General features: G+C 40.9%; 2 protein-coding genes across 2 annotated transcripts; both read right to left on the bottom strand.

Annotated features, from left to right (window-relative positions):
- Positions 1-1,022: 1,022 nt before the first annotated feature.
- Positions 1,023-3,800, bottom strand: LOC307269506 (transmembrane 4 L6 family member 5-like; the record flags this gene model as incomplete). The annotated part of the gene is made up of 4 exons (XM_080052481.1): positions 1,023-1,221; positions 1,923-2,065; positions 2,255-2,320; positions 3,627-3,800. The coding sequence occupies 4 exons, from the start codon at positions 3,798-3,800 to the stop codon at positions 1,023-1,025; spliced, it is 582 nt and encodes a 193-aa protein (XP_079908607.1).
- Positions 3,801-6,469: 2,669 nt separating this feature from the next.
- On the bottom strand, positions 6,470-16,884 carry LOC307269507 (transmembrane 4 L6 family member 5-like; the record flags this gene model as incomplete). The annotated part of the gene is made up of 6 exons (XM_080052482.1): positions 6,470-6,573; positions 11,296-11,520; positions 12,569-12,759; positions 12,894-13,036; positions 13,727-13,807; positions 16,711-16,884. 6 exons carry the CDS (start codon positions 16,882-16,884, stop codon positions 6,470-6,472), a joined length of 918 nt encoding a protein of 305 aa, XP_079908608.1.
- Positions 16,885-17,504: the final 620 nt, after the last annotated feature.

Genomic DNA, 17,504 nt, shown 5'->3' on the forward strand with positions numbered 1-17,504 from the left:
TAGTTATATGAGTCATCGGGTCTTTTGAATCTCTAAACTTCAGACAAACTCACGAGTCACGACAACAATTCCTGGCCTTTGTCCGAAAGACATCAGTACAGATGAGGCTCTGCCACTGGCTTTTCTTCTTTACGTGCAGTTTAACAACATAATAACAAGTAGTTTGATGGAGCCAGCTGTCTTAAAGTATGCCAGATGGCTGTGAGTTCAGTAATGGTCCCTACCTGCAGTCTTGGGTAGCCCTACAGTTGCCTCCTCCAGTTCTCCTCTGTCTTCAGCAGCAGACAGGCTTCTTCTCTCCTCCACAGCAACAGATTGGTCGCTTACTGACAGCTCATGGTCTCCTTCGGCTGCCTGCTCCGGTTCTCCTCTTGCTACAATCAGTGGTCCATCCTCACCAGAAGTAACATTAAAGACGTTGTCATCTCCTTGCAGCTGCTGATCGACATTGCTAGTACTAGTCTTACTTGTTAAAAAGTGTGTGACTTTGGCAAGGTTTTATATGCACTTCATTCTGTTTAATTTCAAAAATATATATTTTAGTTTTTGAGCACTGCTAGGATGTGAATGCTTCGCCTTTGCAATAGAACCTAAAAGGCTGAATGAATAGGCAGCTATCCTGAAATGTCTGATTTGACATTAAAAATGTTTATTATATTGAGCTCTACACTCTACCGTGCGGATCATAGCTAATATGCGAGCCCTCATACCCCGTCATGCTTATTGCTGGACTGAGTAATGTGCTAAATTAGTTATTTTATGTTCCAAAATCCAAGCGTTTCTCTTTCCTGTTTTCCACCAGTGGCAGACCTGATACTGTATCAATCCAGATTTCCAATACACAATGTAGGAAACTAGAAGGCCAAGTCATTCAATAAGCTGCTATGCATACCTGGCTCACCTCCAGCCATAAACAGTTTAAAAACATTGTTTTAAAATTGTATGACTTCACCCTTTCGGAACTCAGTTGGTCATTTCATTCAAGTTTTACATGCATCATTTCCTCCTCTCCTAAATATGTATTAGGATTTGTCACGTACATCTTTGCTGTCGCGACAGTCCCCGCAGATGCAGCCTATGCAGCCGTTGACCACCTGGATGCCGCAGAGCACCAGCTGTATCACGCCCATGGCCAGCAGTATGGAGAACAGAACCACGTGCCACATCACGGCGTTCTCAGGGAACTTGCAGACATCCCACAAAGTCTGGTTTACGAGGTAACTGGTTTTCCCCATGCAAGAAAGGATAAACGAGGAGTTATTGACTGATGTTGACAAAAAGTGATTTTGACAGCAAGTGTTCGCCACAAAAGTATTATTCACAGGTTACATGTCACAGTGGAAAATAAAATTAGTGGTTTGACTTTCACTTCCACCTTCTTGCCAAGAGTTACTGTAGATGAGATGATTGATGTCACTCAGATGTCTGTAGAGTCATTGTGTAGCTGAGGCAGAGGCTGGTTTATTGCTTAGATAAGCACTACGTCTGAAAATGGGGAAACTGCCTTTCTCTAAAGCGACAAGTTAAACGCTTGATGGTGTTTGGTCCTCCTAACTGAGCCTTGGAGGCAGCGTTGCCTGGAGCTGCCTGGTAGGCAGCAACTCTAACCATAACCAGAACCTTTACCCTAACCATAGCTGTTGTCCTCCCAATGCTGCCTTCCAGACAGCTGCCCCGGAGGCACCGTTGGGAGGACAAAACACCGAAGACCAAGTTAAACAGTTATTTTATCATTAAAGATATAAACATAATGTTTTTCATGTCTTTTTAGTATTCAAGCTGTGCATAGATACACAGCAGTCTACCTCAAGTAATGAGGAGGGGTTGAGCGACTGGAGATATTCTACAGCTTTACCAACATGCCTAGAAAAAATAGAATAAATCATTTGTATATGTGTCAGTGACTTGGGAGAAACACTCACGTGTCAAGGTTTTTAAAGGGGTATTTCCAATTCACATCGTCCACCCGACACTTTGGTCCAATAGCCAGACCAGCTGAGGCCACACTGGTGCAGTAGATCGCTCCGACCAGGCCGAAAGCAGAGGAGAACACTGAGTTCAGCATCTAGAGGAGAGATGGGAAATTCATTATTACACTATCTGACATGATTTGAGACAAACCAAACACACTCCCATGCAGCTTGGCAAGCTGGTGAGAAATGTTTTCGATAAATCACTGAGCTTTTACTGTGTGCTCCTGTCTAGTAGTTGCAAATGTAACCATAAAGTAAGTCTTTCAAGTGACCTCACTCACCCAGTTACAGTTTCTATAGCGATCCTCTCCTACAACCCTGATGGCCAAGAGGATTGGGCACAGCATCTGAAAAGTTGAAAATAGGAATGTTTTTTTCTCATTTATCAAGAGAGACTTATCCTGCAAAAGATAACTTACTTGAAGGATTTTTATCTTACTTGAAGTCTTAATGTGTCCCTGTAAATCAGCATGAAAGCGGGTTGATTAACCGTTATTCGCACACAGTCTGGCTTCGTAAAGGCTCGATATGCTTCAGATAATATTCTGAGGCTTCTGAATCTCATAATCATCCAGCCCTGGTAATATCACTGGATGCAGGTAAAGCATTTGAAAGGGTTGAGTGGTCATATCTGTTTTCTGTTTTGAAGAAGTTTAATTTTGGCAACAGGGTCAGTCCATGTATAACAACCCACAGCCTCCAATCTGCAGAAATGGTTCTCTTTCTGAAAGGCTGGTCTCTGAGGCTGTCCCCCGGGATGCCCATTAACTCCGTTTCTATTCAACTTGGGGATCGAACCCCGTATAGAAGTAAAAGCAAGAGGACTATATGGTGATGATATCACCTTAAAAGGTCTAGTACCTAGTAGTACCTGTTTCAGTACCTGCCCCGCCTGTCGCTCTCCTGTCCTCTAACCCAGGCCTTCCATCTTCAATTGCAATATCACTTGAAATGTGGAAAGAATTTTGTGCTCATCAGTTTCAGCACCTGTTCACTGAGGGCTCGCTTAAAACTTTATTGGATTCAAGATCAGAGTCTGGAATTCCAAAACAGGATTTTTACAAGAACCTGTTAATTTTCAGTTTGATTAATGCTCTGAGAAAAGAGAGATGGCTATTCGTAGGACTGTCTGAGTTAGAGGAAATCCTGCAGAGCTCTATACAACTGACATTTGTGTACACAAACTGAAGATTAAGAAAACTTATTTGGACATTAAACCAGCACCGTAACTCTTTGGCACAGAACTGGACAAGACTATGGACTACATATCGGTGAAAATGACTGGTATAATATCCCATGTGGCAGAGAAATGTATCTTGTTGAATTGGAACCACCAAAGGCAGCCAACATTAACTTTGTTTACACTTTTTCAAGATCATGAGATAGCTTAATCCTTTTTGTGACGAAATCGGCGTTAAAAATGTAATTGCAAGCACGACCCGTTTTGGCCACCATAAAAAAAAGTAAGGCAATATTGAAAAAGGAGAATACAGTTATTGTAAACGAAACCAAAACTACATTTTATTTAATCATTGGACAAAAAAATGTCATACTTATTTTGTACAAGTTTACACTAAGTTAAAAACAGGAAAAACACAAGAAAAACATAAAACCAGACTTTCTAGATGAAATAGATCATAATGCTTCACTCACAAAGAGGCCTCCTCCGATGAGCCCCCCCATGAGCCAGACCTGGAGGGAGATCTGATCATTATCCAACTGCTGCCCATCGGGGAAGAACAGCAGCAGGTTGGCGATCATGCAGATGAACACTGAAGGCAGTAGGATCAAGCCCACCAGACGGGCACACTTCCTTGTATGAAACATGGTTTAAATACTTTTTTTTTCACTCTTATTTGCTATTGCCTCTCCTTTTCTACACTCCCTCCATGTATTTTTACCTCTCTCAAAGTCAGAGAAAACAAGGTGTATTACGGCTCGCCAATGATAACACATACTGCGAGATTGAAACAAAGCCAGTCACAGTTTACAGCAGGAAGGAGAGAGGGGACAAAGGTCAAGTTAAAGCTTCCTGAAATCTGAGTTCATACCTGTGTGCTGGACATTTCTGTATTAAACTCAAATCTTACAAAGAAACGGATAGTGTTTCTGAGGTTTTATTACACAAGTTACAACAGGACACAAACTCTTGGGATGAATGAACAATTCTCCTTCAAGGCAGTATTTGAGGAGGAGAACAGATCTGTTGGAGCTTTTTCTATAATTTCTGACTTTTTGTCACCTTGCATCTTTCCATCTTTGTCTTTATTTACTTCCAATAAATGTATTTCCTCATCGTTCTGAACTTGTTGAGGATTGTCACATCCTGCATGCGTGCTGGTGTCTTCCTGTTTAAACTTCTGATCATAATATGATATGATGTAACCCTGTGAACTCATATGTCTTTATGCACTTTTCTGTCTGAACATTTCCATATAAAACTCTTTGGTATGATTTATCTTCTTGCACATTTAAAATAGGTATTTATAGAAGTATGTAAAATCCGAGAAAATACTCCTAGACCTCAGAGAACGATTTTCCACATGGGATAACTTATGTTTCTTATTTTATTGTAGACTGCTAGAGGGTGGACCCTGTTCATAACTGAACAAACCTGACACTCTAGAATCGACATTTTGAGTGTTATGGTCTGAACCAAGAGTATGTGTCACTTAGACTGATTACAGGAAAGAATCACTAGGAGTTGATACCTCTCTGATGTCATTAATAAAATGATCTGCTCCATGCGCAGGAAAGTAGTTCAAAACATATTGAAACACATTACGCCTAACTAATAATGAAAATGTTTCTCCTCTTAACATTGTTATTCCTGTAACAAAAGAGGCATTTAGGAACTGTGGGATCTAGTGAGAGAAATGTAAAAACAAACAAGGTATTTTTATTTTTTTTTACAAAATTGCTATATTGTGATTTTTCTGAAAAGTGTTGCATTTCGTCCAAAAATATGTGGACAAGACGATCAGTCCCACCTCAGCCCCCCTCCCTATCAATTTGTGCATAAATGTCTGTCGTCTTTGCTTTGGGAAGTGACTTTGAGTTTTTGAAAAGCGATATATGTTGAATCTATTTTTATTATTATGATTACGAAACTATTTGAAAAATAAAGTGGGCTTTTACTTTAAAGTTTTGGTATGTATAATTACTGTTTCTGGCTGACTACAGTCAGATTTAAGTCCAGTGTGAGAAAGATAGGTGTCAGGATTAACATGCTCGCAGATATTATACTATCTATGGTTCCAACACACACACACACACACACACACACACACACACACACACACACACACACACACACACACACACAGTAGGGGGCACAATAGGCGGCTGCATATATGGAAAAAAAACACCTAACCCTAAAAAAATTCTAACAAAAGGTTTTTCAGCTGTTTTATGTAGTACTAGGTGTCCTTAATAACATACTAAAAGTCTACCAAAATTTGACCACTAGAAAGGGGTAATTTTCAAGATGGGCAGTAAGAGGTAAGGTAATACACAATGCATCCTCTAAAGATGTTTTTGAGTATAAAAGTGGAATTATACTAAACCCAACAAACTAAATTCACAATTATTAGCAATTCAGAAGATGGTGGAAGATAATATTGACCTTTGATATTGCTTTTGGCTAAAGGGCCATCGCCAATTTTTCCTATGGCACCAGTTACGGCCATTTTAAAAATGGCCGCCGACAATCGTTATTTTATATGTAGCTTGGGTTCCAGACCACCTAGGATCTTGGTTCTGGTGGCTAATCCTACATTTTCAAGGATGAGGAAGACAGTGGCACTATTTAAAACATGCTGGAAACTACTTATGTACATATACCTGGCATTCAGGGAACAAAATTAAGGCAAAACCATTGAATATTAGCAGAATTTTACATATTTTCCAGTACCAGGCAAGGTAAATTGCCAACAGTAACTTTTACTCACATAAAGTTGTATGAAACACCCTAAATACATTTGCATAAACATCAATTGAAAATAAAAAATGGACCTAATCCTACTTTGACAGGAATGAGAAATGCAGAGGTACTATTGACAACATGCTACTAACTACATACGAACATATATCTGGCATTCAGGGAATTCAATAACTATACAATAATTAACACAAAAAACAGCCCACGACAGTGGTAGAGGGCATTGCACTGTCCACTGCACCCCTTTTGCATCCACAGCAGAGGAGTTCACAACAGGCCTTGATCGATCCTGGTATTGTAGCCCAGTGAACTTCCCATCCACCTGTGGTCTTCCACTTCCATCCCCGTTCACCTGATGACATGAGTTGAGGGGCTGCAAGCATCATCTGTCCCAAGCATTGGCCAGCTTGGTATGGCAGCCCCCTTCTGTGTTGCATCAGTGCTGCTTTTGTTGGGGGGGTCCCTTAATGGTTGTACCTTTCTGGGTGAAGAGCTGATTGTCCGCCTGATTAACTGATTCCTGGCTGCTAGTGCAGTGATACAGCAATAACACAAATCACTCTAGAGGCTCCATCCAGTTGTCTATGGAGTAAGCCAAGACACAGAAGGGTCTCTTGATGTCATCAAAGCTCCTCCATGTATCCCATGCTGTCTTAGTCCCTACCACCAAAAGATGACAGTGTCACAGCCAGTGAATGCTTTGAACACTGGTCAGGCTACACATTGATCTGGATCAAGTGCCCTCACCATCTCATGAGCATCTAAATACCAAAAACTCTTCCCAGAACACAGAACTAATTTATGTTAAGGGATTTGGCTGCTGTCACTGCCAGTAATGGCACATCCGTTTCAACTGTGCTTATTGACACCTTGGTATAAGGGTATACCAAGGTGTCCTTCTCATCATCTCCCACGTGCAGTAGGGTGTTTAGTGTTGAGGGCTGTCACACCAGTTGCAAGGAAGTTAACAGTTCAGTGCAAAACTTTGGCCAGTTTTCAAGAATGGAACAGGATGGCTCATCGCATTTACTAACTCCCTTCCCTCTCTTGCAAGCATTGCTGCAGGGTTGAGGCAATAATCTGCTTGTGGGCCTAGTAAATGGCATTGGCTGAGAAGAAGAGATTTAACATAGTTCATCAACTATTTCCAGCTGCAGTGTGATGGATCAGAAGTGAAACTTGGGACATCACACAGCTCTTTCAGTGCACCTGTCTAGGGATGTACGATGGTTCCCTCCTCCAGGTCATTGATGTACACAGTGTAGTTCTTCAGCAGGAGAATATATAGGAGGCTGGCTGTGACCTGATGAGCATGTCAGGTACGTGTCACTTTGGAGGCTTTCAGAAAGGGATCTATTGTCTCAGCAGTAGCAACTCCAGCTTGTACATGTGCTTCTGTCCCCCAGCTATCCTCAAAGGGGGCGCCAATTACCTTTAGTGCTGACATCTCAATGTCAAATCCCACAAACATCACAAGTAAGTGATCTGCACCTTGAATTACTGGCAAGCTCCACATTCACAAGTTCTGTAGAGATGTCTAGCACCGGATCATATGAAATGCACACAGTACCAGGTCAAAAAGGATGTCCACAAGGGCTCGTTTGCGGGTCTTCGAATTGGATCATGATGCCCAGGTATATGGGCTATGGTGTCTCCCGGTCTTGGCTGTGCCTGATGGAAGACCAACATGTGTTGGAAATCTCCCTCTGGCGTACCAAACTGTTGTACATGATAGGGTGAGAGGGTGAGGGGCTGGTTGAGGCATAAACATAGAGCTGTTTTGGGCTGTGATGTGTGTGCCATACAACACCATGGAAACTAGTGTTGAGAGTGAAACTGGCTCTGATTCATCCTAGCATCCTCCTCATTGTCAGCATCATGCTCACATGCTTTCCCCAATGCACCAAAATCCTAATTGCACATAAGGGCAACATCACAACCTTGCTTGTGAGCATTCATGTCTGGGATGTAACTCAGTATTCTATTTTTAAGGAGTGGACAGGCCCCTTCACATGCATTTCTAGTTATTCCAGCATGGTACTGTATAGATTCACCAGCTTGGTTACCCTGCACATTGGTGCTACAGGGGATTCTCAATGCACACCTAATTATAGGAGACAAGTACAGCGAATGCAATGGTTAACATTGTCTATGTTATATTTTGTGCTTTCTTGGATCTTACTCTATTGTACAGAGAGAGAAGACACCGAGTTTGGTACTTGGCCTCTCGGACAAAGAGGTCTACAAAGTTTGTTGAGTAGGGGTTTGTGCCAAAGCAAAATTAGATGAACATTTCGGCATAAAATGTGTGTCTTCCTGACACCGAACACATTTTTTCCAGGTCATTGGCAAGGCACTCTGATCTTTCTGGCTCATTAGGATCCACCACCTTGAATAGTTTGGCCATGGTCCCTCAATGCACTATGCTACTTGAGGACAATATGTACTAGTTCTAGCACCACCACTAGTTCTAGCAACACCACTCCACTATACGCTGAACCAGAAAAGTATGACAGATGTCACTACAGTCACATGGGAGAGCAGAGGTCACTGCATCAGGCAAGTCAATTCCTGTTTATGCAAATTTATTTTGGGTGTTATATATAACTTTATGTGAGTAAAAGTTTCTGCTTGAAACTTACCTTGCCTAGTACTTACTTTGTGGTTACAGTTTATACCACTAAGCTCTTTAGGAACCTAGAGCCGTTTACTCAGAGTGGGTTACCTGGTTACAATAGCAATTACACCGCTCAAACAGGTAAAACCAATGTACTGGTCAGGCTCTTGAATAGACATGTTAACATAAGAGGTCTATAAACAAATCATGGAATAATTCTGTAATTCAGGAAAATATGTAATATTCCGCTAATATTCAATGGTTTTACTATAATTTTGCTCCCTGAGTGCCAGGTATATGTACTTTAGTAGTTTCCAGCATGTTTTAAATAGTGCCACTGTCTTCCTCATCCTTGAAAATGTAGGATTAGCCACCAGAACCAAGATCCTAGGTGGTCTAGAAACTAAGCTACATGAAAAATAACGACCGTCGGCGGTCATTTTAAAAATGGCCGCCGACGGTGCCATAGGAAAAATTGGCGATGGCCTTTTAGCCAACAATTTTCCTTGGGGCATGCTCTAACAGTGTGCATCATCAAAACCACAATTCCTTCATATATTGCACCTATCTGCTGGACTTAAAGGAGTAATGGTCACTTTAAGGACCTAACGGCGGCCATTTTGAAAATGGGGCCTTTCTAGTGGTCAGATTTTGGTAGACTTTTAGTATGTTTTTAAGTACATCTGATACTACTGTAATCCACTGAAAAACCTTTTGTTAGAATTTTTTTGGGGTCAAGTCATATCTGCAGCTGACTAGAAAGCTAAATTCATTACATATGGTGAAACCGGAAGTGTCATCTGATTTTACTTTGTAATTTTTCGCTTCACTTCCTGTCTGACCGTGGAGGATGACTGATGGTGCGTTCCTTTGTACTCGGAACTCGGAAATTTCCGACTTCCGACATGGAAAAGTGCAATAAAACGGTTGTTCAACTGGGAATTCCGAGTCGGAACTCGGGCAGCGTCTGCCTCTCCCGACTTCACTGAGATGACGCAGATTACGTCACAACAACAATCTGAACTGTTAAACTGGCTAAAAAGAGTGATTTTGAAGTCCATATGTTGAGTCACGGCTGAATTGTAGTCTATTGGATCTACCAGTACCTGGCAACGGTTACTTGATGTAGCCTAACGTTTAATTATTTGGATGAGAAAGGAGGTCCATACTTTCCCGAGCAGATGCACTGGAACACCGACAGGTCGGAACTCGGAACTACCAAATCGGAAATTTCCGAGTTCCGAGTACAAAGGAACGCAGCATGAGCTCTGCTCTCTTGATTGGCTTTCCTCGTGACAACGAAAATATAAAACGTTCATAACTGTCACGGGAGCTGTAAGCAGGCGACTCTGTAGACGTCATCCCTCCTCTGTAATAAACATGTGTTTTTTAAATGAGAGAACAACAAATTAAGCATTTACAGCAAAGAAATAATAATAATTCAAACGCTTCCTGTTTCCGGTTTAAGGCAGCGCCAGGAGCGACAGCATAGCAACCAGTATATCGACCTGAAAGAAATGTTGTATTTCTACCTTTTCTTGGCGATGTCCAGAATAATATTCGTGATAACCATCAAACTACATCGTATACATTCACTGAGTGAAGATTGTGAGATAAGACACACATTTCTCACTAACAATGTTATCAAAAACCCATTTAATAGCTTATACATCTTAAAAATCTGCAGAATTAAAACTGGGGCAATGGCGGTCACAGCTTGGGTTTCGTTTCGGCCGAGAGGACTTGAAAGTCACGTGACATGTACGCTGTCCATTAGAAATGAATGGGGGAACAAATGTAGGTAATTCACAATTTCAAGGCCTGTATTGTGAAATCTCTACATTTTGCGCTGTGGACCAATGTAGGCCTACCTATTTTACATTTCACTGTGAGACTGGGTTGGTATTTGATGTCCTGCAGGCTTTAGTGTAGGCCTCCTTATATCTGCAAACTTAACCAAAGATGAAGCATTACAGAAAACATGTCTTTATGTGTTCAGAAGCAACAACAACATAATATCCCAAACATCTTCAGAGGCAACACGTGAATGTAAAATGATTAATGCAACAAAATACGGTGTCAGGAGTCCCTATGAGAAACGGTCGGTCCTCCATCAACCATCATCACCACCTGGATGACCGACATGTGCTGGATCCTATATGAAGAAAGCAGCTGCAAGTCTTCATCCAGTCGCCTTTGATTGAAGATCAGTCCCAGAGTATCCTCTCCTACACACACACACACACACACACACACACACACACACACACACACACACACACACACACACACACACACACACACACACCACACACACACACACACACACACACACACACACACACACACACACACACACACCACACACACACACACACACACACACACACACACACACACACACACACACACACACACACACACACACACACACACACACACACACACACACACACATTTCAAACAATTAATATAACTCTGTAAAGAAGCAATTCTGAATAATTGGTATTTTATTTTTGTTTCTTTCAGTAGTTTAGTCTCGATGCTTCTGTACTTTGTCTTGAGCCATTATTAATGCTTATTTATATAAAAGTATCCCAACGCCACCCTTGTTTCATGGAAGACATATTGGGATTGTGCTGCAAAACATGACGAGGAATTATTTTAAAGCTGTGCTCTTTGGTCGGGTATACATTATATAATCTCACTGGCTAGTGGCTACCTTAAATAAACCAGGTTGTTACAAGCTCAATTCTGTCTCCTACCTTCGCTCTCGGGAATCCTCTGCAGTATCTTTTTCTTCAGCTGCCGCACAGTCATGCTCTGCAACTGATACTCCGTGTTGCACAGGTCAATCATTATCCTCTCTCCTCTAGGTCCGTACACCACGACCTGGTAGGTTTCGGTGGTCGGGAAAGATTGTGATACAATGGTGCTACGGGCAGTCTGAGTGTCATAAATGGAAGATGCAGGTGTTTCCAACAATGGCCCTAAGGCAAGAACATGGAAAACAAATTACATAGCAAGAAAGTCATTATAGTACATTGCTTGAGAAAACAGTAGGACCTTTGGTTTATATTTGGCTTCAGAGCAAGATAATAAGATGGCAAAAAAGTTAGCTCTAAAACTTTGCATTGTGAGTCAGGTTTTGTATTCATAAATCTTGTTTTGGTAAGTAGTAAGCATCATAATTTTATCCACTTACCATGTTCATCTGGTCCCTCTTCTACATCTCTGTCTTCTTGCTCCTGGTGAACAGAAAGGTATGTCTGTTTCATTGTTGTGAGTATGATAGTAACAGGTAGCTAACTGACTGTCCTATAGTGGGATAAAGTTTCAGGGGGTTAATATTTTCGATAGGGTCTGTACACTGATGTGCCCCTTCAAACGCTACTGCTGAATTGAAAGGAGAGACAACTATATATGCTACCACTAGCCGATTTGTGATTCGATGAATAACTAAATTTGAAAATTGTTTTTTTTCTAAACTCCGCAGTGTTTCTAAACGGTATGCACTTCCCTGGCCAATATAATATATTGTATTATAATGTATTGACATTGCTCAGCTCAAAAACTGGGGGGAATGGCTAGCATGATTTTAAAGAGAGATTTTAAAAAGCCAGCAGCCAATAAATACAGCCAAGAGAAAGTATTGGAAACAGAAAGAAACAGAAAGCCTGTGTTTTCCCACCCTAACCCGTTTTTGATCAGTGGCCGCCTAATAGAAACCCAGGCAGGAATGCCATCAAAACCGTATTAAGGCAAACCAGTAGGAAACTGCGTTTGGGACGAGTTTTTCAATCAAGAATAGCGGTCTCACTTACAACAAACAGCTAGTAAGTATAGAAAAACGATGCTTAAGCTGGTTTGGTATTGCTTCTCGTATTAACCTGTTCAACTCATTGCGGCATTTCAAATATTTTTATGCTTCATCATCTTCTAACTCAGTTTTACTTTTTTAGGGTTTCAGAATTTGTTCACCTACTTCATTACAGCAGCACAAACAGCAACACAGACAGCATGCACAGATGCACCCACAGAGGTCGCAGAGCCAATCGCAGAGTCTTTCGCAAATCTTCATGAGTATCTTGCAGCCAATGCAGACCAACAGCTGTAGCAGCCCCATGGTCAGCAGTATGTAAAACAGAACCATGTGCCACGTCACTGCGTTCTTAGGGAACTCACAGACATCCCAGGCAGTCTGGTTTGAGGGGTAGCTGATATTACCCCTGCAAGTGAGAAGAGTGTTAGCATTGTCCCAGACACAGACAGCTTTAATAAACATGACAGAGGCTGAGTGAGTTGAGGAATGTTAATTGAACTAGAAAAAGAACATTTGATTGATTTTGGGGAAAACACTCACGTGTTGTGGTGTAAAAAGGGGTATTCCCAAATGCCACCGGCCACCCGACACTTTGGTCCAATAGCCAGACCGGCTGTGGCCACAATGATGCAGTAGATCGGTCCGAACTGTCCGAAAGCAGAGGAGAATACAAAGTTCAGCATCTGGAGGCGAAATGATGTAGGGGAGGCCTGGGAACGCCTCAGGATTCCCAAGTCAGAGTTGGCTAAAGTGGCTCGGTAAAGAGAAGTTTGGAGTCCCCTTCTGGAACAGTTGCCTCCTCGACCGAGCTCGTATAAGTGGATGACGATGGATGGATAGATAGATGGATTAAAGTACAATTATGATGCTTCTCTTTAAACTGTAAATGTTAACACAACTGATCAATTAGCAGTTTAGTTCCTGATCATTAAAAGTAAGTACTGTGTATTTTGTAATGGAGGAGATTCATTGCTGTACTTGAAAAAATATCGACTTTGAATAATAATTTAAAGTACAATAAAAAAAAGAATCCAAGTTACTGTAGATTTACAGTGAAATGAAGATCAGAAGGATTTTAAGATGTGTGTCAGTTTCTGATATGACATCAGTCGTGGGTTCGATTCCCCATCTCTCTGACACATAGAAGTGTCCCTGGGCAAGACACTGAGCCTCAAATTGCTCCCGATGGTGAGCTTGCACCCTGGGCGGTAGCTACTGCCATTGGTGTATGAATGTCTGAGTGAATGAGTGAAATAGGCAAAACAATGTAAAGCGCTTTTGTTCTGTGAAAAATCAGGGAACAGTGCTAAATAAATGGAGTCAGTTTACCATTTACAGCGGCACGTGTAAATCTTACAAGTGGCTTCACTCACCCAGCAAAGGTTGCAAAAATGACCTGTTCCATAGAAATCCTCTCCTTCAGCGCTGATAGCTGAGCAGCTGGGGCACAGCATCTGAAAAAGTTGAAAACAAGGAATATGAATCAAAATATTTGAATTACAGTTTTTGCCTAATGCTTACACACTAATAGTGGTTGCTAGGCCCAAAGCATCACAACCTCTAACTTTGGTGACCATGCCCTAAACACAAGCACTAACCCCACAAACACAAAATATGCTTTGCACTGTGTTTGAAATTCTCCAAAACACTTCTTGCAAAATACTACACACTGTTTTGCACATAAGACACATAGTTCAAAAATTAAATCTCCTCCAATCATTGGGAAAACACATCTATGTAAAATACAAAACACAACCAAACTTGGAAAATCACACAGACTCACACACATAAAATATACAAAATAAAACTAATTGAAAACCAATCAGTGTGCACTACAAATAGACCTCAGGTGAGCTCAGCTGCTTTGTGAGACAGTAAAAGTCAGGGGAAGAGGACAAGAGAGAGCGGTAGGAGGACGAAGACAAACAAGGCAACAGACGGAGACAGGGTCACTATGGTGGACCATGTTATAGATCATGGCCTATCAATATAGGAGCCTGGGCAGAAAGTCCAGCCCAACTACACAATGGCTCCATAATTAGGTAATTTAGATTGCATATCAGGAATATTTTTTGCTGTTGGTTCTCAAAGGATGACATTGCATGTGATGTCGATGAGGCGATGTGGCCAGACGCAAACAGGAGGCGGTATCCAAAGGGTTCATAATCCACCTGCCCCATTCCTTACAACACTGTTTTTTTTATTTTCTCGTAATTGTTTCAGAGTTTACAGTATAGTAGTGACACACTGAATTGCTTTTTGAACTGCATCCTACCTTTTGTTTTTTTTGTTTGCCAAAACCATGAGATAGCAAAATACACTTTTTTTTCAGACGCTTTTTTATTTTTATTTTCATTATGTCTAGATGAACTGTAGTGAATCAATCTTTCACAAAAAAAAATCTGTATGAGACTTTTACAGTTTTTGCCTAATGCTTACACACTAATAGTGGTTGCTAGGCCCAAAGCATCACAACCTCTAACTTTGGTGACCATGCCCTAAACACAAGCACCAACCCTACAAACACAATAAGTGCTTTGCACTGTGTTTGAAATTCTCCAACACACTTTTTGCAAAACACTACACACAGTGTTTTACATAAGACACATTGGTCAAAAAGGAAATCACCTGCAATCCTTTGGAAAACACATCTATTTAAAATACAAAACACAACTAAAATTGGAAAAGCAAACAGATTCACACACATGAAAAATAAAAAATAAAGCTAATATAATACCAATCAGTGTGAGCCTTAGCATTACAAATATACCTCAGGTGAGCTCAGCTGCTTTGTGAGACAGTAAGAGTCAGGGGAAGAGGACAAGAGAGAGCGGCAGGAGGACGATGACAAAGGAGACAACAGACGGAGACAGGGTCACTATAGTGGACCATGTTATAGATCATGGCCTAACAATATAGGAGGCTGGTCTGAGATTCCAGCCCAACAACACAATAGCTCCATAATTAGGACATTTAGACTGGATATCAGGAATATTTTTGCTGTTGCTTCTGAAAGGATGACATTGCATGTGATGTCGATGAGGCAATGTAGCCAGACACAAACGGGAGGCGGTATCCAAAGGATTCATAATCCACTCGCCCCATTCCTTACAACACATCTTTTTTTTACTGTAATTGTTTCAGAGTTCATAGTGACACACTGAATTGCTTGTTGAACTGCGATCCTACCTATTCGTTGTGTTTTTTTCTTTTGTTGGCCAAAACCATGCAATTGCAATATAAACTTGTTTTCTTTTCTAATTGAAAATATAGTGGATCAATCTTTCCAAAAAATTCTGCAAAAGGTTGGATACGGCACGCAAGGCGATATTTCCCCCGTTGCTTGGCAAGGGAGGACATTGCCTGTGACTTGGATGAGGTGATGTGGCCAGATGCCAACAGGAGGCAGGATTCATAGCCTAAATGTCTTCCAATCATTCCCTTAGAACACTATGTTTTGTAGAATATTCTAGTTGTACCATTTATTTTTTTACTTTTGCAAAAACCTGAAATGGCAAAATAAAAATAAAAATCTGAAGCGTTTACATTTTGTTTTCATGTGTCTAGATCAACTGTAGTGGATCAATCTTTCACAAAAAAAAATCTGTATGAGACTTTTGAAGTCAAAAACCATCCAAAGTACTGAATACAGATGTGTTTTGCATAAAGCACATCTGTGTGTTGTTGCTGCTAGGAAAGAGTAATTCAAAGGTGCATGTGTGTATTGTTTTGATGCTAAAAACAGTTTTGAAATGGGATTGTTAGGTTTTGTTTCAAGAGTTTCATTTTGTCGTATATGTTAGAAGTTTATCTCCATGTGCTTTGTCCTATTCGGCCTGTGTGTTAAGTTTTGACACAGTGGGCCAAAGTCTGCAACATGTGTGTAAGCATTCGGCAAAAACTGTAAAGTCAAAAACCATCCAAAGTAATGAATACAGCTGTGTTTTGCATAAAGCACATCTGTGTGTTGTTGCTGCTAGGAAAGAGTAATTCAAAAGTGGATGTGTGTATTGTTTTGATGCTAAAAACAGTTTTGAAATGGGATTGTTAGGTTTTGTTTCAAGAGATTCATTTTGCCGTATAAGTTAGAAGATTATCTCCCTGTGCTTTGTCTCATTCGGCCTGTGTGTTAAGTTTTGACTCATTGGGCCAAAGTCTGCAACATGTGTGTAAGCATTCGGCAAAAACTGTAAACCGAAATTAAAATAATTTAGTTAAAATTATGTTGTGCTTAGAAGGTGGTCATTATTACCCCCAAAACACCAGGCTACTAAAAAAACAAGAATTTAGATTTCGAAAGTTTACACTAAGATAGGTAAAAAACTGTCACAGTTCACTGTCACAATGTTATACTCACAAAGAGGCCCCCTCCAATGAGCCCCCCCATGAACCAGACCTGGAGGGAGATCTGATCATTTTCCAACTTGTGCCCATCGGGGAAGAACAGCAGCAGGTTGGCGATCATGCAGATAAAGGCTGAAGTCAGCAGGATCTGGCCCACCCGACGTGCACACTTTCCCGTAGAACACATGTTTTTTATATATTGTTTTTTCTTCTCAAATATTCTCTTTTCTACCCTCGCTCAGAGTTCATTCCTATCTCAGTGTCAGTGGGAAGTCAGTGAATAGATGGTGAAATAAGAACAAAACTGAAAGTCAAACACAAGTGGATAAGGTTTACTGCAGGAAGGAGAGTGGAACAAAGGCCAAGTATTTGTGAAATCACATGCAATTTGATTCTAGACCTGATCATTTCTAACATAAAGATAAATGTCCCTTTCGAAAGGACACAGGTGTGTGTGTGCGTGTGTGTGTGTGTGTGTGTTTGATACCAGCTCATAATTATGGCCTATTGTAAACACCAATGAGAGGGCTTGGTCCATGCTCAGCTTAAAGAAAATATTTCTTATTTTCAAAGCAACAGTTACAGTCCGAAGTGTAATTTACTGTAAGAACCTGGCTAGTGTTTGTCACTAGTTCACTTAAAGCACCACAAGGAATATACATACAGTTAAACCAAAACATTTTAAACTGCTATATAGTCTAATAGTCCACACACTTCTGTTTCTCTGTCAGAGCTTTACTTGTAAATCAATAACATCTGATAAGAGCCGCGTCACGTACAGTGCCCCATGCCTTCATGGAAATGTAC

Source organism: Ammodytes marinus (assembly GCF_949987685.1).
Source record: "Ammodytes marinus genome assembly, chromosome: 23".
Classification (NCBI taxonomy): domain Eukaryota; kingdom Metazoa; phylum Chordata; class Actinopteri; order Uranoscopiformes; family Ammodytidae; genus Ammodytes; species Ammodytes marinus.